Raw genomic sequence first — 25376 nt, 5'->3', positions numbered from 1 at the left:
TTACTCCGGATGAAGTGTCTTGTCTTGCGCTTGCCTGATTCCTTGTCAAATATCAACCTTCAGTGTCCCTAACCAGAAGAAAATGCATAGAGAAGATTGATAAATTCTATATCCTTAGAGGGACCCAGAGGAAGAAACAACATCCCCCGTCCAACTTTCTGCATTTGTTGCAAGACTAATCTCCTTCTCATCCTATAGCGTGTAATAAAACCTACGCGAAATCACCTCTATCCCCATGGACAAAATGAGAAATAAGAAGTGGGCATTGAGATTGAGCATAATTTATAATGGCCAACTGAATAAGACAGAAAATCCACGGTCTAGCAACGAGGGACACTGGATAAAAATATTTGAAACATGGGTAGGGGAAGTGAATATATTGCAAACACGAGGAAGAGGGTATTATTAGTTATATTATTTTAATAAGATCGAACCGGAATTTGGAGATTAAGTGAGTTGTAATATACAGTACATTATTCAAGACCCTGTAACAGCGAGTCTTTGATGCAGTGAAACGGATTTGGAAGGAAGGGTAGCATATCTTATGTAAAGCGAATAAGAGGTGATGGATTGGTAATTCTTTATGGGTTGGGCACACAAGAACAGCGATGGTTTAACTACTTTGTAAACAGTAGTGATATAGGTATTCCTGTATGTTCTAGTCCTCATAAATAAGCTGGTCTTGATAAAAACGGCTCAGACTTCATATATGGGTTGGCTCATTAAGATGTTGCTTGAGGGAGATGCCCACTAATGCGTGTGTAAATTAGGCAGAGGCGGATATTGCACGTTGGTGTTGACGTTGGCATTTGTTGGTTTTGGCTACGCCTGGCCACTCTTGGGTAGCAAATATTTTTTCCTGGAGACGCCTTTGCCTCGGAAATGTCCCTAGACAGGTATGTTTTAAGAAATGTAGTCAAAGGGGCGAATAGAGATGGAATCGCCGATCCCACTCGGAGTCGTCAAAGAATGAGGCGCATATGTATATGATGATAGGGAATGCAAATCAGATGAACGAGGACCCAGAGCGCTAGCCTTGGTCTGGTAAAGAGATGGTCATAGAGGTCCAGAAAGTATGGAATGTTGAATCAGTTGCCTTCTCGGATGTGTAGGTCCCTTCGTGTTAGGTAGGTTTTACTGACGCCAGGCACCGAGATGCACGATTGAACCAGGATGCCATATATTAAGCAAAGACGTTAGGAAGAAGCAAGCTCACCGGTCCATCTTTCGTCCGCCACCGCTACTGTACAATTACCCCGGATATTTAAGTACGCCTCGTCCTACCTGCCCCGTCAGGCTCCACAACTCGTAGACGTCACGTAACGAATCCTTCGCGAAGCCCGAACCTTGCCTTTTTTTTTGGAGAGGGAGAGAGTGTGGAGACACGATTGCCGAATCGCGATATGTGGTAATCGATGGGAATTCTACGTACTGTACTTCGTACTTCGTAAAATTATCGTAGAGGGGCATGAATGATGAGGGGTGTAGGTGGCTCGTAGAAGAAGATCATTTCGCTTGGGGGATTGATCTTGATCGGTGATATTAGACGGTTAGTTTCTATACCGCAGGCTTTGAGTGGGTGAATGAGGGACGGAGATGGGATTCTTGGTTTCGTATCATGGGGTCAGCGGCAGACGGGAGTTAGCTGTTGGCAGTTTTATTTCGATGACATGATTTCAAGCCGGAGGGCTCAGGGGGTCAAGATAGAGTTGTGTCAGATATGCTGGAAGCTGCTTCCGTCGAAGGGCAACTGTTCAACAGGTGGTCTTTACTCTACTCGATCGGCATAATTGAAGAGATAATGAGAATCTCGGCAGTAGTAACTCCCATGATCGAAGGTCCAGAACCCAATTAAAAGTCCATGTGTTGGAGCCTTTCCCTGGTGTGGGGGATACCCGTCGTTGGGGGGAAGGTTCATAGGAGATTAAAGCCAATTCAGCGGGGGATAGGGGTAAACCCTCCGGAGTTTATTTCATGCTGGAGGGAGATGGTTAGTCGTGGCCATGTTCACAATGCTGGGCTGCTAGGGTCATCGGTGATTTAGCGGCCTTGGAAGAGATCGAGGGATGGTTATGACATGGCTCTGAGGGTCGGGAACTTGACAAAGGTTATGGTGTTCACCAGGGGAGTTTTGTGCTTTGCATAGCGAGGCGAAGTTCTAATAATCTGTGGCCTTGTGGAGGTAGGTTCTACTATCTCGAGGTACTTACAGTATTCGGGCTTTGAGACATACCTCCGCACAGTCGCTGGATGGGGCCGATCGTCAACAGGGCGTGCTGAAAAGGTAATGATTGTCTCTCCACGTTCTGCCAGAAGGGACAAAACCGGCAGCGGCCAGGTAAGTCTCAAGGATGCAGGCTGCGATGGCGTGCCTTTCTGTTCCTGACGCTTGACCTCTTCCGACCTACTTACCCGCATTTCGTAGGTATCTGCACTCCTGTCGTTGCTATCCCCCGGGGTCCCGACCGTCCTTTCTATCAGATTGTTATTCGACGTGTCGTACGAAGTACCGTAACCGTAAAGCCTCAAGGCTGGTGGCAAATGGCCAGGCCAGGCCCCTTCCTTCAACCTGGTGCCGCGCCTCCCAAGTCGCACGGCCGCGACTGTCGAAAGGTGGCTTGCAGGCTGGGGCGGTGTGGGCGGCGAACGAGGACACGGAGGAGTATTGTTCTGCAAGCTTGACGTTGCACAGAAACAATACCATCTTCAAAGCGGTTTCTTCTCCGTTAGGAATGCAGGCTAGCTGTTACTGTCGCCTCCCCCCGTAGGTCCGAACTGAACGACTGGCTCAGGGCCCTAGGGGTCCTCCAACCCCGAGTACTGATAGCCTGAGATACGAAGTACAGTAGAGATAGGTATAGCGCTGTATGCAAATCGCGGGTGAGTGGCGACAGTAGCGACCCAAGTGCTATTATGAAGCCTTACTCAGCTTACAAAATAGCAATAGCGGATGGGGTCCTTGTGCCAATAGCGACTCGCGACTCACGATGATGTGTGGTTGCGCGCTATGCGATCTGAGGGTCCATTATCCCATCCCATACTCCATCAGTACTTACGAACTGTACGGGACGGTACGGTGCTAACCCAGGTAGGATCACTAAGATCACCCCTGAATGCAGTGTGACCACCACCCGGAGCGGCGCGGCTTTTCAGGAACGAACGCTCAGGAACAGGAACAGGAACAGGAATAAAGTTAAGTTACGAAGGCAACGCTGCACACTTTATGCGGCCTCACCGAATCCACCAACCAACATAGGTACATACAGCCAATATAACAACATCACATCGCTTTACTACGTACGAATTACTAGCCTAATAACTGCCTCATAACTGCCTCCATGTGTCAAATTACACATGTAATCTTACGAGTACTAGCTAGTAGTTAATACCGCAGAGCAGGAAAGGCAAGGGCAGGCTCTAACTTTAAATTCCCAGCCTCCTATTGCCTATTATCCATATCCAGTTACGTAGGTACTGTACTTAGCACTGGATGAGTTGGTAGTAGTCGATTGTAGCCTCAAGGATTAGCACCCACCATAACGCCCGCTATTGTCACCCATTGGCCTATCATTCTCACCTTCCCCCGATGGCACGTCCACGATGCAAGCGCCGAGCGCTATCAACCACAAGTTCACAACTCTCAATTACAATTTCGCTCTCCGCGGTAACTCCCACCACTCACCGCTCACCTGGCGCAGGCTGGCTGCCCCCTTTCCGCCGTTGCGCTCGCGACATTCAAGTTCGTTTCCCTATCGGCGCGCTGATCCATACCCATCTGGTCCTCTCCCAGCCACAATCGGGGACGGGGCCAGGTTCCTTCAGGGTTCCTTCAGGGTTCCCTCGCAGGCACGCTAGAAACCCCACCCCTTCTGGCAGAGGGCGTCGCTACAACTCTCGTTTTCCCTTCGGTGCTGGGCCAGGTCCAAGTTGATCGTTCCTAAGTCCCAACAACACAACTTAGGGAGATACGGACTTGGCTTTTCCCTAGCATATCGCGGATTGATTGCACATTTCCTTCTCTCCTCCAATGCGTGCCTGTGCTGTCGTCCGGCTCTAGAGAAAACATGGCGTCCCCAGCTCGCCCCCCTTTCCCGCAACCATCCAACCCCTCGGTCCCTCAATCTGATACCCAACACGCTTCATCCTCATCTGACCTCGTCAACTCCCGAGATAGCCTCCCAGCCAATAACTCGACTCTTCGATACAGCCAAGGGCAAACGAACAATCGGCCACGAATTCATTCATTGTCGCTGCGATCGCGTGCATTCTCGTCAGCTTCCTCAACCTCCTCCTCGTCCGTCCGCCGTAAACCTCTGCCATCTACGGCATCTCCCCTAGCCACGAGGTTCTCCTCCGGCTCACATCTCGCGGCCACAATCGAGCTGCCCGAACCTTCGCTTCCACGGCTATACACATCGGACAGCCCTACCCTTCACGAGTTTCCTCCAACATCGAGACTGCCATTTCAGCCGGCCCGGGAACAGTCCTCGACCGACCGTCCATCCAGGTATGCATTGAAGGCCAGGCCTTTGGAAACTTTTGGTTTCATGCTAATGTGGTGTGTTTGGCAGAACTTCAAACGAACAACGTGTTTCGATATCAAAATCTTTGTCCCCTGAACCGTCCCCCACGGAAGTCACCAAGATACATACACCCAACCCCCCAGATAGCTATCTGGCAGAAGATGCAAGGTTGACCCTCGACTCTGCTCTCACCTCAGCCTCTGAATCTATTGGGACATGGTATAGTGCGTCAAGTACAACAAGTTATCCGCAGTCTACTATGTCCATTTTCTCCAACAAGCCCACACCACCACACAACATCAACCAACCACATAATATATCACGGACTTTCAGTAACGAATCCAACGAATCTAATACGACCATATCCAAGTCGCAACCGAAATCCCCCGGGGGCTCCAAGCTCGGGTCATTCTTTGGCTGGGGAGGGGATAAATCTCCCATCTCACCGACAGCCTCCTACTCCGAAAGCTCTATCTCTCCGATACCTTCACCTCAGATAACCCAAAGCCTTACTCACGCCGATGCGTCCAGGACGAATGCTTCAAGACCCGTACCCACAGCCATCGACGTGCCGAAGGCCAATGCCGACCCAGGACAATATTTTGGAGGTTCGTATTTACAAATACCGCTGGCAACGCCTACGACACCAATTCAAGTCGAAGAGATGGAGAGGGAATTGAAAGAAATCAGTTCGGAGCTTGCGGCCTCCATTAGGCGCGAGATGGACTTGGAGGATCTTGTCGACCGCTTACAATCGGAGGCACAGAACACCTCGAGTCCTGGAAAGAGGACAAGTGACTACTTCTCCGACTCTGGAACCAGCTCCATCCGATATGGGGAGCCGGACGCAAAGCAAGATGAGCTGGATCGTCTGATCCGAAAGACGGAGCAAGAGAAGGCCCAAATGAGAGTAGAAGTTAGTGAAAAGGTCCAGGAGGAAAGGTCTCGAAGAAAAGTTCTCGAGTCCCATATCCGAACTCTGGAAGAAAAGGCTTCACAGGTGAATAAACCGATAATATCACTCAGCTATAGCCACTAACATTTATTAATAGGTCGACCTTGTTTCAATAAACTCTCTTGATACTAATGGGCGATTAAAAGATCTAGAATCGACCTGCGAAGATCTTCGGCGGCGACTTTCTGAAGAGCGCCAAGTGAAGGATAACTTTGAGGACCTGTTGACCGCACTCAAAGGCGAGCTAGAAAGCTCACACAATGAGCGAGATAATCTCCGCGATGAAATTGTACCTCAGCTGCGTGCACGTGTTGAAGGACTGGAGGCACAAGCTGCGCAACATGAGCAACTCACCTATGAGCAGACAAAGATGCAGCAAGAATTCCAAGCACTCAAAAGCGAAAATTCAAGTTTGATCCAGGCTCAGAGGATGCAGACGGAGATGAAGAAGTTCGACAGCATAGCGGAAGAGGGTTCATTTCAGAGATCACGGGGGGCGTCTATAGGTTTGAGTAGGTCGAACTCTCTTGCTCAAGCTCCTGCTTCCCGGTCACGGCCGCCATCACTCACCAGATCCACATCGGTAAAGACAACCGAGTCGAGAGAAGCTCTTGCGGAGCGGGTAAAGGATATCGAATTGCAACGCGATGCGCTACACCGTGCTTTGAAGAGCTTACTTGAACGGCAAGAGCACCAGAATCGTGAGAACCAGAAGAAGATCCGCCAACTCGAAATGGAGCGCGATCGAGCCCTTACGGATTCGCCTAGACGGATGGGCTACGACCGGGAAGTCGCTAATCTTCGAGAAGAGATTAATACGCTTCGCCGCCGGGCAGACGAGGCCATAGAACAGAAATGGCAGTGCGAAAAGGGCCTCAGCGGTTTGAAGATGGATCTTGACCGTGCTGAACAAGAGATCGGATCGTTGCGGAATCTATTACAAGAAAACGATATCCTTATACCAGCTGAGACACGGCCACGCAGCGGCGAGGCCCCTGAAAGTGGTCACGTATCATCGGAAAGCCTTGAGCGCGCCTACCGGGATTTGCAGAAGGCCTATGCCCAGTCGCTAGATCGGGTCAAGAACCTTGAACTCTCCGGCCCGAAGGGTCAGGAGACGAGTGAGGCAATAAAGCAACTCGAACGGAGTCTTGCGAATGCGACCTCCGAACGGGATTTTGCGAAAAGAGAAGCCGATTCCTTACGAGGCCAGACCGATTCCCTGAGAGCCGCTGAGAAAGCACAAGTTGGCGAAGAACTTGCCCTCGCAGATGAGTTACGCAATTCTGCAAAGCGGGTGGAGGGGCTCGCAGCCCAGGTGCAACAACAGCTTGCTTCTAATAGCACGTTACGGAAGCGCCTAGCCGAGACTATAGAACGCGGGGAGAAGAATCAAAGTACCAATGCAGAGAAGATTATGTTCATGCAGAGCAAGCTCAAGTCTCTCGAAGATCAGCTGATGGCTGCTCAGCAGACATCTGAGGCGAGGATATCGAAACACGAAGAGGAGATCTCCAATCTGAGGGAGAGCCACACTGTCCAACTCCAACGGATGAAGGACGGACTTCGCTCTCCTCGTCTCTTTGGGTCCAAATCTCCCACGTCACCCATGTTCGCCAACTCCCCCCGGACGCCGAATCTGCTATCCACCACATCTGGCAAGGGGATGAGTGTACAGGAGGACTCAAAAATGGACTTCCTCAAGCAGCGAGTCATGGATCTCGAAAGAGCACTCGCGGATGCTGATAGAGAGATGGAGGAGGTCGTCGGACGAATGAATATCGCGCAGATCGAGGTCATGGACCTCCAGAACCAACGGGAGGAAGCCGTCCGCGAGACAAGAAAGCTGCAAAAGAAGGTCGAGGAGGAGAAATTGAGAGCGTTTGAAGGGCGATTCGCTAGCATCACTTCTTAATTGCGACCCAAAGGAAGTGAAACCGGAATCGATTTAATCGTCAATGACGTCGAGTTCGCATGCATATTCTGCTTTTTTAGCGAGCGCAGGAGTCAAAGTTAGACTTATTACTTACGAGTATAAGTAATTGCTAATGTTTTTTATTTTTGGCATCAGCTTCTTTTACCGGGCAAAAAGAAGTAAAAGGAGTTCCTTTTTTGAGATTTTGAAAGCATTTACATCTGGGCATAAGGGCGGAGCTGGCGAAACATCTCGAATTTTTTACAAATTCTCCCAGCGGGAAAGACTTTCATCGCTGCGGAAATGGGATTTATATATAAAGGGGGTTGCATAGAAACGCTTGATGTGTGAATAATGTATTCTTCAAGAGGGGCGGGCTTTTTTGCAGTTGTAGGATATATCCACCTAGTACAGTTAAAGTGTAATGTGTTGATTGGTGGGATGTACAATATATAGCTGAATGGAATGCATTATGATGCCTAAGACTGCAATGGAAAGACTGAGATTTGATTTTGACATTGACGTGGTCTAGTTTCGTTATGTTAAGTCACACCACCACTTCTAGTTCTGCCATCTACCATTCTACGAGGCAACGTGCTGGTTTTATTATATTATGTAAACCACTCTGATTCTGCCAAACGACAAGTTAACTTCGTTGCCTGTCGACCGCCCACCACCTTTGGTTTCTGCCAGCCAGTTCTGCCAGGCGGTGCATAATTCGTTGCTCTTCGACCGCTCACCACCTTTATTACCTAGGAGGTAGTTCTGCCACTTCATTCTGCCAGGCGGTATTGATTTCGTTGCACTACGACCGCTCACGAGTTCTAGTTTCTGCTATACCATTCTGCCAGGCGACATGCTTTCGTTGCGTTACGATCGCTCACCACCTCTTTTTTCTGCCAGGTGTTACATTCAAGTCTTGATTGACTGTTGGGGTGAGCTTAAAGTGCCCTGGTGTATATGAGAGCAATATAGGGCTCTCCCACGTCGGGCGAACAAAACATGTTCTTAAACACGCACATGGTTTAACATCTGCTGTTAATCTTGTTTCCGAATATAAAGAGCAGAACAAGTTTCACCTGCCCCTTCACCCTTTTCATTTTAACTCATACACAAATATCTATCTATCTTATTACGCTGTTTGTGCTTAAACGAAAACTTGGTAGTTTTTCACATTTTAAGAAGTATGCTACATTTGACTCTTCTTTATATACTTACTTGTTAGCTCTGTATTTGGTTTGGTCTGGGTTTATACAGCCAAGAGTGGGTAGGTAGGCAGGCTTCGCTTGAATAGAAATAGTCTCCTGCTGTTGCCGAGGTAATTGGCTCCGTGGGGAGTTTTATTTATCTGACCATCTTTTACTAGGAGTTGCTACAGAGAGCTTCTATTTGTTTCTTGTTATAGAATGTAAATTCCACGATGACTTGTCGATTCCTATGGAACTTTGACGGTCGGTCGCTTAGATATATCTAGTATAGAGTACCTCGTATTTTCTATAAATGGAATCCTCGTCAACCGCGAGAATAAACTTATAACTAAAGCCCCTGAAGAGATTTTTGCACAACCCAGACGCAGCCACATAGAGAGAATCTACTAACCACAGATCTGTGCCACCCCAGTACCAACGTTGCACGTCAACAAGCTATTCGGAATATGACTAGAAACTCCCTTCTGCTGTGGTTTACCCCTGACGTGTAGTGAATGAGTGACGCCAAGTGTATTAGTCTAAATGATAAAATGGGCATGTTCATCTAGGATAGTTTGAGTCACACGGCGTATCATTGAGTGGTGGTGATCCATTCCCAAACTGGCAACATCCCATCTATATAAGTGGCATTGCATCACCTGTGTACCCTACCCTCTTCTCCTTATTCTTGCCACATAACCTAATACAAAAGTGCCAAACAACCCACACTCTAATAAAATTTGCCAACTCTTTCTCAATGTGCTGGGTTTTCCCATGGTAGAACCCCCCCGCCGGGCTAGCAGCTGTAGCACACCGCACTGCAGACTTTAGGGTGAGCCGCTCTCTCTCTCTCCATTTCATATCAATATGCCTATCTCTTTGTCTATTGTATAGCATTTCATGATGGAAACCCTTCATTCACTCGCCGAGATCTAGCCAGGAGGTCAACGCTTAAGGACCTCCTGTGCAATAGAATACCCCTGAAACTTTTCTGAAAATCTATTTACACCACACCCAATTTGAATTTTTGTTTTATTAATTGAGAGTTGAGAATAAAAGAGTATACTTGCTGACGCTGGTTTTGGCCTTTATTGCTTGATAGGTAGGAGAGGGTGTGAGGTGAGGTTGGGGGGTGAAGCGGAGAAAAAGATGACCCGACGCTCGCCGGGTCGTTGTCACCGTTTGACTCACAACTTGAAGGATTTATTTAGTACTTTTGCTTGGAAGAGTCTATTCCCACTTGGGAAGCTGCAATGTCCTGTTACAATATCCTGTTCGTATGCAGAAAAAATAAACTGAAAAAAATATGATGCCGTAGCAGTTTCTTTGTCTTGCAGCACAGAAGGGTTAATATGTACGCAGCCCAGAGTTTCTTGCATATCGGTGCAGATATTTAGATGATCGCGTCTTGCATAACATCGATAATTGAAATCGAATGGCTGGTTCGATTACCCTTAATTCCTCGAGGTTGGTATTTTAATAACCCTTATACTCCCAACAAAAGCCGGCCCCTAACTCCAACGCATGCAACCATACCATCCGTAGCTCGTAACAGAATCGTATCAAAGAACCAATATCACGCATCGATCAATCAATCACTATCCTCCCCATTATCGAGCGCCTCATCCTCCGCTTCCTTTTCCTGGGTCTCCTCTAACTCCTCGCCTTCCTGCGGCTCACTATTACCCTCCTCTTCGTCTTCCTCATCATCCTCCTCCTCCTGGCTTTCATCATCCTCACCCTCTTCATCAGCCGTCTGATCGGCCTCGTTCTGTTTTCCCGGCGCCTTGCCCTTCTTAGCCCCCGCTGATTTACTCTTAGGTTCTAACCTCGCCTTCTTGGCCGCAGGCTGTCCGTCTCTACCCATCCGACCCTCTGCTTCACCCTGTGAATCGTGATCCGCCTCGTCCCCTTCTCCAGCCTGGGTATCATCCCCCTGCCCTGATTTGTCCGCGAGTTTCTTGCGGTACGTATTGCGCTTCTCGGATTGGATTTCGTTGAATTCTGTTTTTCGGCTGGTTAGTATATGGTGCAGCCTTTTGAAGATGAATAGAGCTTGGGAAACCAACTAGCTAGCTCTGCCTCAAGCCTTGGTTTCCAATCAGAGAATTCGAGTTCGTCTAGGGCGGCGAAAACATCTCCAGTCTGGAGGGTTCTCCGGTTTTGTTGTACTGCGTGCTCGTTTGCACTATGTTTTTTTGAGTTCCATTAGAAAAGTGACCAATTAATTTCTCGTCTGGGATACAGAGACATAGATATTCTTGTAAAAAGATATTAAACATACTGTGAGGCTAAATAATTAACAAAAACTGTAGCGCTTTTTGTCATTGCCAGCATCGCATTGCCTTGGATTTGCGTATTGGGAGGCAGAACGCCCTTAGCTAGTCTTGTAACTATGCTTTTTGGGAGATTGAGATCCTGCCAATTGGGTTTAGAATTTTTGTCTTAGAAAGTGCCCCGAGCTCTCCTGAACAGTAGGTTCCAACGGAGCATAGTGTAAATGTAGAGTGACCAACCTCTATATTGATCCCATCACGCATAGGCGGGTCTTTGCTGATAATCCCCTCATCTCCTGTCCCGGCTTTGGACGCATCGGCCTTTTTGGGTGGCATTGTAATGGTGCAAACGGCGATACGGCGGGGACTGTGCTATAATAATTTTAGGAGGTTGTGATCTTGTTGGAGGCATGAGGTGGGAAAGAGTCCTAGATCCGGCAGTTTGCGAAAGCGGTGAACTTGACGCGAATTAGGGGACGCGACGTGACACGTGATCCCCCCCCCCCTGAACAGGTGGAGTTGCCCGTTCAAGTCGTCTAGGTGCTTAAAATTAATCTACAGAATATTAATCAAAAGAGTGTGTCTATTTATTACTTACAGTGTACTATATACCTTTTATATATCTGTTTATATTAAGAGAATTGAGTAATATGTAAACTTGTTAAATCGTAGTGATAATAGATTGTGTGACTTACATCGCACTCTACAGTGTAATCTACAAAATCGGGAGTAACCATTTGAATTTTACAATAGTAGTATTATGTTCTAATTGATAAATCACCGTTCTTAAAGGGAAGTACCCGTTGGCGAGCCACCACTCCTGCCCCAAGGCACCACAGGGGCAGGAGTGGTGGCTCGCCAACGAGTAAGCAAAGTAATGTAGGACTGTTAGATAGGTGTCAACGGTGAAAACGAACAAAGCTGAGGACAGTAGCACACTGATTGTTTATGTTTTTGTATTTGTTAGAATATATGATTGTCTCAAGGACAATTATTTAGAGTGGTTAAATCTCTGGTATACACCGATGACCCATATCAAAAATGGTCACCAACACAGCTATGTCCCTGGACAACTGGGTATAATAATCCCTTCTCAAGTGCAGCCAAGCACTGAACGCCTTTTCCCTATGCGCTGTGCGCAACAATGTGCAGAACGAAAACCATCAAAAATCAACTCATGTAGGTGCAAAAGTGCGCCATACATATCACCTGGTGTACGACCAAGTTCTAGTTAGTATCAAGCTATGCAATAGCCCGTCCAATTTCTTTATCCTCAGCCGAAAGCCTCGGCCGCGATGCTGGTCGCGGTGAAAGCCCCCCTGCGACAGCAAGTCCATCGAATATCGACGTCCCCGGCGAACTACTGGCATGATCCAAGTCCTTCAATTCTCTTCCGATGTTGTCATTCTCCGGATCGTACCATATATGTGTTCTCTCCCTTGGTTTGCTTTCGACATTTCCAATGGTCGTCCCATTGTAGCTCCATATGCTTTTACCACTCATACTACTTCGCCGACTCTTCGTTCTTGCGTGGCCTGGAGGTGTCTTTGACAGCCGTGAGCTCTGGCGTTTCATGGGTGGTATAAAGGGATCGGCACCCGGTATGGCTTCATCTGTGAGGCCTGCTCTAGAGTTTGGCGCTCGCGCAGTACATGGCGTGTTTGGTATTATCGTAGAAATGGATGGACGTGGACGTACCGCCGGAGGTGCACTTGGCCACATCCAGTCAGGAGAATGTGCCAAGCCAATGGTATCAACATCTTGCCCAGCTTGTTGCCTTCCGGGTTGTAGTATTGGCAATTTTGGTTCTTCCGGAGGAGCACGCCATGAAGCTATTTCCTCATCATCGATGGGGGAAGCGCCTCTATGAGAGAACGGCGATTTGCCTCTACGGTACCGATGTATGAGCCACAGTGCGGTTATAACTAGTATAATACCAACTGAGCCTATCACCGTGGACAAAATGATCACCAAGGTCTTGTGGCTGATATGACCTGTTTCTGAGTTTGCTGATACCGCCGAAGGGGAGGGTAGGGAAGAAATACCCAGGGGGGTCGAACTGGAAGAGGAGCCAACAGCATTATTTGGGTTTATTGCTGGAAGAAATGAGGAGGTTGAGGCGTCAGAGCGGGCGAGGGAGGCCGCATTCAAATTAGGAACGAATGAGACCGTGGTTGTTTGTAGTGTAGGTGCGGAGGTTGGGATGATAATCGAAAGGGTTGTTGTTTGAAGAGGAGTTTCTGTTGAAGAGGTCACAGGCGGATCAACGCCCGTCGGTGGCTCCATGTCTGGCAGTGATGACGGCGAATCTCTCCCATCCTCTACGCCCACATGAGCGCCTGAAAGGGCGCAAGTAAAGCGTAGCAGACTAAATAGGCATGCTATCAACGCTGACTGTGGATGCCTCATGTCTAAAAATGGTAGGTGACGCGGCTCGTATCAAGAAACGGATCTAAGTGAAGGAGGTTCAAAGTCATCGCTGTGACTATTGCGGACCACCTACACTAACAGAAGAATCGTTTATTGCAAAGAACGAAAAGAGGAAACGAAGGAAAGGATATGGATGGGAATAGCACGATGCTAGTGACCAAGTGACCCTGAGATCAACTCGGCACCTCAGACTGGGAGAAGAGGTTGAGGGCACGTTCTCTTAGAAAGTGAAAGTGCAGATACAGGATCTATTATAAAAGTAGAACGGCTCGAGCAAGCCCGCGTTGCAGTGACCGGGACCAGGGGGGCTGGCCACGGTTGATTGACTGATAGGGAATAAACTACTGTGTCTTACCAGGAATCGGTAGATTTTCACATTGCGGTCTGTCCAGTTTGGCTTTGGGGGTCTGCATGGTGGCAGGAAAAACGGCAAAGAGGGGGAAGCTTGGGAAGGTGTGGCAGATGCAGAGTAAATCAAATCCATGTCGATGTCAAAGTGCCCAATGCTTGCAGCTGGTGGGTGGTGTCACCAGAGACAGCGGGGGGCCAAGCAAGTACGAAGTAGCTCAGGACGGAATGCGGTGGGTTGCGGTGCGTATGACTGGCTGTCAAGGAAACAAGACCAACAAGTGGATGTTTCGACGGGCCGCGATCAGGGCAAAGTATCATCGCTGAGCTCTAGCCCTGGGAGATATTTCGGAGCAGCTCTGGGTGGAGCGAATTGCGAAGTGATAGGCGGCTGGCAGGCATCGTTGACGCCATTGCCGAAACGTGGTGCGCTGTCGTGTCCATCTAGTGTCCAGTGCAGCTGAAAGTTCCGGAGCCTGACCTACTGTCAGGGCCCAGGGGAAGCGGGGGAAAGGCCTGAGCGTCGAGAAACAGTCTCTGAGTCTCCGAGGCTGATGAGTCTCTGGTTCTCTGTACCTGACTTGGCCTGGCCGGGAGAACTGGTGCAAGCCATTCGCTGTGCTGCTGCTGCTGCCCTAGAGCAGGTCGGAGTTCTGGCTGCATCACCGTGAGGAATGCCAGGTTGGATGAACGAGAGCCCTGATCGTCGACGCGGTCGAGAAGAGAACCCAAAAATATCCAAGAGGCCGCGCATCTCCTCCCCAAGAAAATGGAACCTGATTCAAATCAGCCCCTGAGCGTCCACTGAAGGGAAAAGGAGGCGCACATTGGGTGTGAATGGATTCATCGGAAGGGTGTCTCTGACTCTCAGTCTGCTATGCCTGGGGAGCGGTGAGTGAATTCAAGGAAAGTTTGACGGGACCCTGGTGTGATTGATGGATCCTCCGTAGCGTATTGATTTACCTAGAGCCGCGATTACCTTTGCCCATCAGTGGGTGGTAGCTTATCAAGCCATGCTATTCTTTCAGCCACAGCATACCTTCGTAAGATCATACGGAGCACGTAGCAAGGCGTGTTTCTAGCTCTGGCCACCGCTGCTGCTGATTTCCAACCATACATCAAGAATATAGCCTGCCGTTGAGCCTTGGGGAAGGATATTGGAGGTAGTGGGCCATGATAGGGTGCGAGCGTGCCAACCTTCACCTTCATCCTCCAGTGCTGCCAGGTACTGTACAAGGTTCAGGCTATCCGTAACTGACGGGGAGAGCCGAATATCCCGCCGCTTCGATAGCCTTGTCGACCCTGGCAGATTGGTACAGAGATTGGCAATTGGATAGGGGGTTTCTAGAATTTGTAACCTTTCGGTGAGAGCGGAGATGCGGCGACGGATAGTGGATCGGAATCGTAATCGAAACCCAAGGCGAGAATTCTATCATTGTTAGGCTGTTTTGCCGAGAAATGTTTTCAGGTACCGCTGATGGTGTGATAGCAAATATGGTCTTCACGTTGATCAGCCTCTTGGAGTGAGTTCAGAGTTGAGCGTTGAGCTGGGAAGACTCGGTTACAAGTTTCTGTGCGATTAGTAGTACTTCGTCTCTTCATAGTCAATTGCACGCCGTCAATCTCCGAGAAGACAGTCTTAAACTCACGATGAACACGCACGCTGTTTCAGAAACGAGATGACGGTAGCTACTACGTACAGAGTAATGATATACATCACATTACTAGGAGGAAGAGTGCCAAGGGGAACTGTTCGCTTGGACCACGACAGGGCAAAGCACCCTGATTTCGAGCCTCGTGATCCCCCTTATCCCCATCCCCGGGCATCAACCCTCGCTATATGTCCACTTCCCTATGAACTATCGGAGATTTATTCCAAACGCTTGGGGCAACAGCATCATTCCCAGGAACTTCCGAGATGTTTCAATAAGACAGGACGGTGGATTATTTCGTATGCTTCGTATGCTTCGTATGACAGCCGGAGGTGGGCAAGTTCCCCTCCGTCAAGTCACTGGAATGAAATAGTGACCTGTGAGTCTGCGACACTGACGGCATCCAAGAAAGAGAATGAACATAGCAACCTCCACTCAGTCCATATTACTCTCCACGCCGTCGATCACATCCTGATGCGGCATTTTAAGCCGAGAATCGATAATGGCAGTCAAACCCCCCCCCCCCCCACGATAGCAAAAAATACTGTGGAAGCAAAAGCTCGACATCTAACTTACCCGCCTGGCTGCCGGTCGCTCCCTATTCTATGGAGTACTTATAGTTCGTTTACTTGAGGAACTTTTTAATGGTTCGTGCAAAGCCCGGTTATTGACGCCCATCTCGTGGCTTTAAGATCCGATCGAGTTTGCTTTTTATTGGCAAAGCGATTTATCCACCGGCCAAAAATCGATCATGCACGGGGGGCGATGGACGGTGATAGTGGCGCCCCCTGCACATCAGCAGCACCGATCGAAATTCGGATTTCCAGCCCACGAACCAACCCACGGGGAGTGCGACGGCGCGATTGTGCGAGTCAGAGACGCAGAGTGGGAGTGATTCGTACTTCGTCCCTAGGAGTGGGATTATCCTCAGGAGGGCTGGATTTTCTTACTGCAGAACGCAGTCAATACCCGGCGGAGAAACTTCCCCACCAATCCTTCAGACATCGACTTTGGTCTTTGAAACACAAGGCGACCAACAGCGTGTAAGTATCGTACTAGATCTTACTCTGAGCCTCATCCTGAAGAACAACGCATCGAGAGCTGAAGTTGTGAGACAGTAAGAGACACAGATACGGGAACCACGATGCCTGCGGGAATTCTTCGCCGCGTAAGTGCTGGGCATTGCTGGCAGCTCGACTTCGTCCTGCTCTCTCTTCTCATGAGAATTCTTTACCACATGCCTTGAACGAGATACCTTGTATCTGCAGGACTAGACTCGGTAAACTGTTTGATGTGCCCTTGGCCAGACCTCACATCCCACAATCATGTCCAGGTTAGGCGAATGTTGCGGGTTACTTCTTCATCCACACAACTGCAACGACTTTCAACGTCGAGATACTGACACTGGCACTGGCACTGACACTCACACTACAATTTACCCGCCCAATCGGAACTCTCGACCTTCATAGCATAACAACGTCTACTTGTACGGAGTATTGCTATTCTTTAACGCTGGAGTCACAAGGCCGTTGCATGGGATGGGCTTGTGCGCCGCGCATAGCATTGCATAGCATATGCATTGCATTCTTCTGAGCAGCAGTGCCAGTAACCGTCCATCCCGCCCCCATCCTAGAACCGCATCATTCTCAGTTGCAGCTGTACCAAGCAAGGAAGCACACAAACGACGTACTCGAGAATATCGAAATGCACGCACGGCCATAGATACAGAGGCATCTAAGCGCGCAACTGCCCCAAAGCAGCTGGCGCGAAGTGGAGAGCGGGAAAGCCAGAATAGAATCGCAATACTGTACAAGAAACATGCCATGCATATGCGTCCACCGTGCCCTGTTTATCACCAACAAGCCTCCCGTCTCCGTATCTACAGTGGTGGAGGCGAACATAGTCATGACGCACAGCGAGCTTGACGTTCAAGTTACACAGCTTCGAGCCGCTGCGGCGCATCGCCCAGCAATCATTAATGATTTCAGACACACCAAAAGATATATCGAATATCAGCAGACAAACGTAGAACATTTCATCACATCCCACGGGCCAGCAAAAGCCCTCATCTAACAAACATACGATATCCCTCCCAAAGCTCATCTATATAATTACCCTAAATTCGACCGGCTCGCAAAATCCCTTCCGGGCTCCCCCCTCATCCTTCGGATATATACCCATCATCATCCACCCCGTCCATCACCTCAATAGCCCCCAAACTGGGAAATCCCATTAGTTTCTATTCCAATTTTCCGTTTTCTTTCTCCAAGGGACAAAAACCCGACATAGGATGCTTTCCTCGGCCTGGTAGAGAATAGGGTGTTAATTATAATCCGGAATTCGAACTTGCCGAGTAGGCGGGCGCTTGCGGATGAATTTATTCCACACGACGAAGCACGCTGCATTGCATGTGAATACAGCTAGCGCGCGGGGGAGCAAGCACGGAATTCTCCTTTTGGTGTTGTCTCAGCGATCGCGGGTTTGATGTTGAGATAAAAATATATATATACAGGATGCGTCGAAGAATGGAAATCCGTGCGCTGCAGATATTAGGTAGATATCACTGTTTTGGGGTGAGCAAGTTCTGAGCGGGATATGAAACGAAGCTATTTTCAAGGGCAGGCTGGGAATGGCCTTTCAGATGTGATATTATTTTTATCTTTGACAGATAGATGTCTTGATTCGAAGACTATGGCATCCAGCCTAGTTGCGGGGCAGATCCTCATACTCCTCCTTTCCACTATTGTCTGCCAGATCTCCAATTTCCCTCTGCCCTCCAGTCCTCTCGCCTGTTCTTCGTATACGTAACATAACGACACCGAAATACACCGTATGTAAAACGCAGGTCCTCCAAACAGCACATTGTGAGTTGGAGAAAAACGCCTACGTCGCTGATGCTCGCCCTATAATGCTCCAAACGCTCCGTATGCTGCGCTGTTGACAAAAATAAACCAAAAAAGCCGGTACGCCTAGTAACCCCTACGTCCATTCGACGATTCGGTCATCATGAAAATACATAGTAGGAAAACATCGAGACTAAAATCCTGGCGGGTAACCCTCCCTTATCCCAGGGGGCCTCTAGAGTGTGTCGATGACCCGCTGTCGCTAGGAGTCCCAGGTTCAATCGAGACTTGCGATTTGATGGCCATGATCCATTCATGTTGGAGCAATTCCGCTGCCGTGGCACGCATGTTCGGATCCCGCATAAAGCATTTCTTGAGGAAGTCGAGGCCTTGCGGACTGAGTTGGTCCGGCGACGGCAGCTGTGGCGGGTTGCCCTGCGCAATGTTGTACATGATGGCCCACTCATTATCGAGTGACGCCCATGGCCGACGCCCTGTCGCCATCTCGAGAATGACACATCCCAATGACCATATATCAACGGCTCCGGCGCGTCCAGGGTTCTCGCCCTTGATGACTTCGGGGGACATGTACATTGGAGTTCCGGTCATCGACTTAACTCTCTCTCCGCCGGGTCCTCCAGTGCCAGCAAGTACGAGAGTTTTGCCTTGGCGGGCAATGACCTTTGCGGCGCCGAAGTCAACATATTTGATGACGCCATTATGGTTGAGGAGAATATCTAGGGCTAAGTTAGCTAGAGAACTGGAATGTGCGAGATAGAGGAACTTACTTTCAGGCTTGATATCGCGATGCACAATGCCACTCTCATGAAGATACCCAAGGCCCTCCAGTAGTTGAAGCGCGTATACCATGATTACTTGTTCATCCTCAATCCGACCATGCTCGAGCAGTCCAGCTAGAGATCCGCCCGAGCAAAACTCCATAAAGATATATACCTTGTCCCGATGAACCTCAATCCCATAATAAGACACAACGTTAGGATGATCCAAGACCTCTAGTACGCTCATCTCGTCCCTAATCTGCCCAGCAATGGTTGGTATGAGTGATGGGTCTTGAAGACGGATCTCCTTCACGGCCATCAAATGACCCGAATCAAGGTTGATGGCGGCATAAACGGATCCAAATGTGCCACCACCGACGAATTGGCCCTGCTGCCATCGCATATTTACATTTGATGCTGAGGAAGATAGGAATGTAAGTGAGCGATCAGCTTCATTCGATTCCTCCAAGACTCGGCCGAGCGCTTGTCTTTCAGCCTCTTTTTGTTTTCTGAAATCATCAAGACTGGCAAGTTGCTCAAGCCTCTGTGCTAGGACATATCCTGATGATTCTTCATCATTCATTAGTCGATGCATATCCATCTTCCTGAATTGCCCTGCCAGTGCCTCCATGCGTTGCTTCTCAGCTTGGGCTGCGAGCGTGGATCTCGCTCCCATGATGTCAAAATGTGATATCAAGAGAGACATGCAACCAGCAACCTTGGCACGAAGTCTTGTATACTCGTCATCACCTAGAGCTAAAATGTGCTGACCCGTGGTCATGAGCATGGCGAATTCGAGGGCCTGTACCGCCCATCGGAAAGTCTTCCGATCAGTGGCAATGCAGTCATCGCAAATGAAGCTTACCCAGTCTAGGGCCAGTTTCGTGAGCTTCAAGTTGTTCATCTGCTTCCGGTTCCTATCCATGTAGAGTAAGGATCTCTGGCCAAATTCAGTTGCGAAGACAAAGCATGTCTGAATCAACTCATGACACTCTAACCCCTTGGTCTGCTTCCGAACGTTTTCAACGCTATCCATTATCAACCCCGAAAGCTTGTAGACGACTCTTTTGATCTCTGTCAACCTGAGATTGACCTTTTTGAGGTTTGACCGTTGTTCAACTACCATATCTAAATGCATATCGATGGAGTCTAGGAACGCTAGCCTAGCATTCGCTAGTCTGGCTTGAGAGCCATGTGCAATCAATCGAAGGTGTCCAAGTTTGACATCAGTTGACGGATTTGGGATATCGGCATCAACCTGCCGACCGTCCCATGGCATCTGAATCTCGGGGCGAAGAACGAGTATATAGGGATTGTTTGGGTCTTCTTGAATCTCTTCCGAATGATAGCATGTGCCAAGGATGGATTGAATATCTTGCGGTCGGTTGTACAAGGAAGGCGACGCTATCAAAAAAATTCCGTCGTGTTCGATACTTGCAGTATAAACCAGAAAATGACCGGTTTCGATGAGCCTAGAATATAAGTGTTGCAAGTCGTCCTGGCCTAAGGATATGCTGAAATCGGTTGCATTCTCGAAACGATCGCTAAGAACTCTTGAGAATCGCTGCAACATACGTTGGCGGACGCGGACAGAGTCGAGGTTTTGTTTGTAGCGTTTGGTCATTTCTGCGGCAGTTTCTTTCGGCCTTCTCTGTAGATCTCGCTCAAATGTCTGGCTCAATCTGGAGAATGCCTTAAAGGTGAGCGAGCTGAATTGTTCTGCAACCTCGACATCACCGCCTTGGAGGTGGCGCCCAATCTCATTTGAGAAACCCCATTCCTGCTCTAACACTTCGGCCTCCTTGAATGTATTTCTGTTGCTGCCGAGCTTCCAGTTTAACATTTTGAAGTAGAATTTCAGGGCATCTAGTACCACCTGATCGAATGATTCATCGATGCATGGTGGGAGGTCCCAACCTGGTTCTGGCTGAGAGATGGTAACATACTCCAGCTTGATCCGTATTGCAAGTTTTAGCAGAATCTGAAATTGAGAAATCATCTGTTCCTGCATCATAGCACTTTGCTGGGCTGAATCTTTCATCTTCCTGGCAAATTGTACCCGCACTTTGATGATTTCTTCGATTAGCCGGGATGGAAAGTTGATGAGTGTAAGTAACTCCTCGATGTACGGTGGGAGATGCCGCCTTGCAAAACCTTCAGAGTTCTCGATCAGCGTACTCTTAGCCTTCTTGATGACACTAGAAACACCAATAAGGATGCTCTTGTCGCCTTGTAGAGACTTAAGCCCGTCCTCTTTTAGAAGCCTATCTACAAACGAGGCTTCGTCAGACAGGCCGTTTCCGGATGGAGACCGCTCTTTCGCTTTATTGAAATCCAACTCAGGGTTTCCCACCCAGTTTTGCAAGATTCCAAGTTTGGTATTGATAAGTTCTGTAGTATTGTGCCAGGCCATGACAGCATTATACGTCGCTTGGTATTGAGGAGATGCAGCAAATTTGTTGGCGGCCTCAAGAGCTGTGCGCGTCGGGTAGAGGCTTTCGCATTTGTCGATCTTCTTCACAATATCTCGCACCTGATCTATAGGAGGTTTGCCAGCCTCACTCGTGCCCTGTACCTGAAACTTGATGATTTCATCTAGTACATTATCAAGGGTCGACCGCGAATCCTCTACAATCCGTCGCTGTGCGGCTAACGTCCGGCCACATATCTTGGAGCGTATTCCCATCCATATCTCGGTGTGAAGGTTTTCCTCTTGCTTGTCTGATGCCCCTATCAATCGTTTCTTCTCCTGCCGCACTACGTCTCCCGTTAAGACGGATGCCAACATGCCATGCCACTCGAGCCGTTCTCGTTTTGACGGGTCCTGAAGATCCTCTGATGTAGCCTGGATATCATCGTTCCCGTAGAAAAGAAGGGTCTCTTGATCATATGAATCTGCGTCAAATTGTAGGTCTGAGGGAGACTCGTCCTCCGTGTCAGATCCAGTTCCATATCCAACACTAGGGGTGTATGGTTCGAAATATTCGAAGGGTTGGTCTTGTCTAAGGCGTTGTACATATGCCTTCTCCTGTGCGCGATACGAGGCGTTTGGATCCTGCAGTCTGAATCTGGACGTAGATCCAGATCGATTTCGATCGGATATTGAGATATACGGCGGTTGTGGAGGGCGGCGTGCCGGTGCATAGGTATTCGATGGTGTCCGCGCTGGTCCTGTTGGCCTCTGGGGCCTGGCATTCGGGCTGTTGTAGGTGGCGCCTGGAGGAAACGACACTTCATTCCTGCCATACGCCCCATTCGCATCTCCACCAGCTCGATAGCTGTGCAGATTCGAATTGGCATTGACACCGGTCAGTGGAGGCCGAGTATCAGGCGCCGGAACAGATGCCGCGTAGGTGGTTCTCGCGTCGACTCCAGGATGGGTAGAACCTTGGGTGTCCACGGATTGCAGCGAGCCGGCGGAATCATTTGACGGCACATACGGTCGCTCCATGACTCTAGGTGCTTTGGAAGAGTCAAAGTCTTCAGCGGCGGTGCCGTTGGAGAAGCGTACCGAGCGCGGTGATAGTTCAACGTTCATGGCGGCGGAAAATCCCCGTGGGACGTCGTTGCGCCCAAGGGTCAATTAGCATTAGCGGCAATGGGCGCCCATGCTGGGTCGGGGGAGCGGAGAATAAGGGGGCCACGAGCGATAGGAAGGTTAAAGTTAATTGATGCAGCTCAATGGAGTGGCAAAGTGTGAGTTTTTGGAGAACGAGGTGAGGAGAGAGAGACAGGGTCTGGAACGTAGGAGCTCTGGAAGCATAGCTCTTAGAGCTTTGAGCTACGGAGTAGAATATTCACCAATGCGCTACTGAACTACCAGTGCGCTACTATAATAAGGCTACACAATACGCAGTACATAGTAGCCCCCGATGGGTTCTTAGAGTAATAGTAAAGTGCTATTTAAACTATTAGTTGCACGAGATTCAGAAAGCTTGTTATAGCTTTTTAAAAGCACGTCGTCTGTATGGGGTGGTCTGTATGGGGGTGGCGAAGTGGCAAAGTGGCAAAGGAAGGGTAAAGCATTGCACTTGGCTGTACTTGTGCTTGTACTTTTGGTACTACGTGCGAAGTCCTCTATCCGTCGTACTAAAGAGTCTATAACCGTTGGCCTGAAGCCGCCCCCGAATCCTCCCACCCATTCCCACCACACACCCACTTGATCGGTGCTTGGTGTTAAATATTATAGAGTTCGGACGACCATAGAGCTCGGAAAGCCCGTGCATAGCGCCTTACGCCTTGCGCCTTAAAGCTCTAATGACTTGGTACTAGTAGTGTACGGAATAGTCGCCTAGCAATCCCAATACAGGATATCGCCTTATATCTAAGAGAATCAAATGTAACCGCATTCTCCGAGTCTAAACTATAACCAATTAATATATCCTCATTATCCCACTCTATTAATAGAGTATAGTCTTGTCTTGAGCTAGCCAATCTATACTATTATACTAGTTCTTAAAGGACGCGTTGATCCTTTTTTCTATAATAGAGCTAGAGCTGTGGTCGACATGCGCCCGTACTAGGCCCCGTGACCCTACACGTGATCTATTAGGAGGTATATTGACCTCTAAAAAACTGAACTCTCTCCTTTTCTCTCTTTAGCTTAATATCTTTATATCTATAGTCATAGATGAATAAAGAGATCCTCTACTATGAAGTACTCTCCAGTTATATTCTTGACAATTAAGATATAGCTCTGCCTAAAATAACCCGCCCCATAGAATCCGCATCTTACTTATATTAACGTCAGATCCATTGTTTTAAACTAAGGACTTAAGTGTCTAGCAGCGCTCTTTTGTGTGCTCCGTGTCTTATAGGCTGAACTGTGCTGCGAGTGATCGGCGACTGCAAGTTGTTTTATAGACTTTGAAAATCCAATGTGCAACACTTATTTGTTTATTAGATACATTTTCACGTAGTCAAGGTACGGCCATCATTTCAAGTCCGAGTCACGTCCGAGAAAGTAGAGGCATCTGACTTGGAACAAATCATCTCTCATAGAAGCGAAAGCTAGTGTACAAAACGACTCTCACCAGAACCTATCATCCGAATCTATATACATGAATCAAATCAATCTATTCAGGTCGAAAACATCTTGACCAGTGTCAGGTTGGCCAATGTTTAGTGCTTAGGCAATAATAGCCCTGGCATGTCGTCTGCCATTATTGGCATTTCCAGCGACATTTTTGATGCCCTTTCCGAGCCAGGCAAGGACATCATCCAAGGTGGCGCCCTTTGGGAGAGGCTTCGCGCCAGCTGTTACGGTCACTGTGGCGGCGGCGGCGGTAACTGTAACAGTCGATACGACGGTTGCGGCACCTCCTGCGGCAGTTACGGTAACGGTTGCGGCGGCGTTGCAAGTAGGTGAGTTGTCTGGCTGTCCGGCCGTAGGGGTAGGCACACCGGCATTTCCACCAGATGGATTTGGGACATCGACTACGGAAGTTGGAACGGAGCTCGGCTCTGGAACCACGACGGTTGGTGCTGCGGTTTGGACGGCAGAGGTGAAGGAGGTGTTGCTGAAAGGAGCGGTCGGGAGGCTAGGGGCTGTTGGGAAGACACCGGCTGCAGTTGTGCTTACGACCGGAGCAGCAGTCGAGACGGCGCCAGCGGCAGATGAACTGGCGACAGGAGCTGGAGCAGCGCCGCCACTGTAGAGTGCCGGGCCAGGAATAACGTAAGATGCCAGCGTCTTGTAGATGTCAATGAGGATACCAGCGTCCGAGATCTTATAGAGCTCGGTTCCGGCAACTCCAGCGGGCTTCGCGGTTCCACTACCGCTGACGATAAGGTTGATACATTGTGGGTAGTTCTGTGCTCCGTTGGAGTCATAAGCGGAGTGCAAGGCAATGATTTCGTGGCGGAGGACGTAGTTGCCTGGTGCGATATCGGCGGGGATTGTGGCAACCCAAGTGTTATTATTTGCAATGAGCTTGTCGGAGGCCCAGTTGCCCGGAACATTGCTGTTGTCGAGGAGACCTTCCTCGCCAATCTTGAAGAATTTGAGGGCGGTCTTGTCAACGGTTTCGCACTCGCCGTTGCAAGAGGCAAGATAGTCAATCACCGGACCTTTGTGAGATTCGGGCCAAGGGGTCCACTGGAGCTCGACAGTGCTTCCGGCGGTGACCTTGATGGAGGTTCCAGCATTCGTGGCGCCTTTGTGGCAAATGATGTTTGGGTTCTGGAACTGGGAAGGCTCAACAAAGCCATTGTCTAGGTCTTCAGGGATCGACCAGCCGGCAACAACTGGAGGTGGGTTGGCGAATTGGAAGGAGGGGCTGTAGCCGGTGTTGCTACAGATGTGTTAAAAGAAGGAATTTTGCAAAAGCAAGATCAACTGCAAGAGAGGGTAGAGTTACAATTGGCCGCCAACGACGATTCCGGAGACTGTTCCGTGGGCAGAGACGGATGAGAATAGAGCAAGAGCGCTTGCGGCGAAGGTAACTGTTGAAAACGACATTTTTTTTC

At 49.1% G+C, this 25376-nt stretch overlaps 6 protein-coding genes across 6 annotated transcripts; 2 read left to right on the top strand and 4 right to left on the bottom strand.

The window, feature by feature from the left end:
• Window positions 1-4064: 4064 nt before the first annotated feature.
• Window positions 4065-7393, top strand: BP5553_01910 (uncharacterized protein; the record flags this gene model as incomplete). Its single annotated transcript, XM_032010533.1, has 3 exons — window positions 4065-4507; window positions 4572-5523; window positions 5576-7393. The coding sequence occupies 3 exons, from the start codon at window positions 4065-4067 to the stop codon at window positions 7391-7393; spliced, it is 3213 nt and encodes a 1070-aa protein (XP_031874587.1).
• Window positions 7394-10171: 2778 nt separating this feature from the next.
• Window positions 10172-11593, bottom strand: BP5553_01909 (uncharacterized protein; the record flags this gene model as incomplete). The annotated part of the gene is made up of 6 exons (XM_032010532.1): window positions 10172-10584; window positions 10650-10768; window positions 10865-10998; window positions 11097-11228; window positions 11455-11460; window positions 11552-11593. 6 exons carry the CDS (start codon window positions 11591-11593, stop codon window positions 10172-10174), a joined length of 846 nt encoding a protein of 281 aa, XP_031874586.1.
• A 505-nt stretch (window positions 11594-12098) lies between these two features.
• Window positions 12099-13142, bottom strand: BP5553_01908 (uncharacterized protein; the record flags this gene model as incomplete). The annotated part of the gene is made up of 1 exon (XM_032010531.1): window positions 12099-13142. One exon carries the CDS (start codon window positions 13140-13142, stop codon window positions 12099-12101), a length of 1044 nt encoding a protein of 347 aa, XP_031874585.1.
• A 3718-nt stretch (window positions 13143-16860) lies between these two features.
• On the top strand, window positions 16861-17211 carry BP5553_01907 (uncharacterized protein; the record flags this gene model as incomplete). The annotated part of the gene is made up of 1 exon (XM_032010530.1): window positions 16861-17211. One exon carries the CDS (start codon window positions 16861-16863, stop codon window positions 17209-17211), a length of 351 nt encoding a protein of 116 aa, XP_031874584.1.
• A 1137-nt stretch (window positions 17212-18348) lies between these two features.
• Window positions 18349-22446, bottom strand: BP5553_01906 (Protein kinase-like (PK-like); the record flags this gene model as incomplete). Its single annotated transcript, XM_032010529.1, has 2 exons — window positions 18349-18866; window positions 18918-22446. The coding sequence occupies 2 exons, from the start codon at window positions 22444-22446 to the stop codon at window positions 18349-18351; spliced, it is 4047 nt and encodes a 1348-aa protein (XP_031874583.1).
• A 1590-nt stretch (window positions 22447-24036) lies between these two features.
• BP5553_01905 (Uncharacterized protein) lies at window positions 24037-25368 on the bottom strand (the record flags this gene model as incomplete). The annotated part of the gene is made up of 2 exons (XM_032010528.1): window positions 24037-25201; window positions 25268-25368. The coding sequence occupies 2 exons, from the start codon at window positions 25366-25368 to the stop codon at window positions 24037-24039; spliced, it is 1266 nt and encodes a 421-aa protein (XP_031874582.1).
• Between the last annotated feature and the right edge of the window lie 8 nt (window positions 25369-25376).

This window comes from Venustampulla echinocandica (assembly GCF_003357145.1).
Source record: "Venustampulla echinocandica strain BP 5553 chromosome Unknown scaffold_0, whole genome shotgun sequence".
Taxonomy (NCBI): Eukaryota; Fungi; Ascomycota; class Leotiomycetes; order Helotiales; family Pleuroascaceae; genus Venustampulla; species Venustampulla echinocandica.
This window is presented reverse-complemented; position numbering and strand designations above follow the sequence as displayed.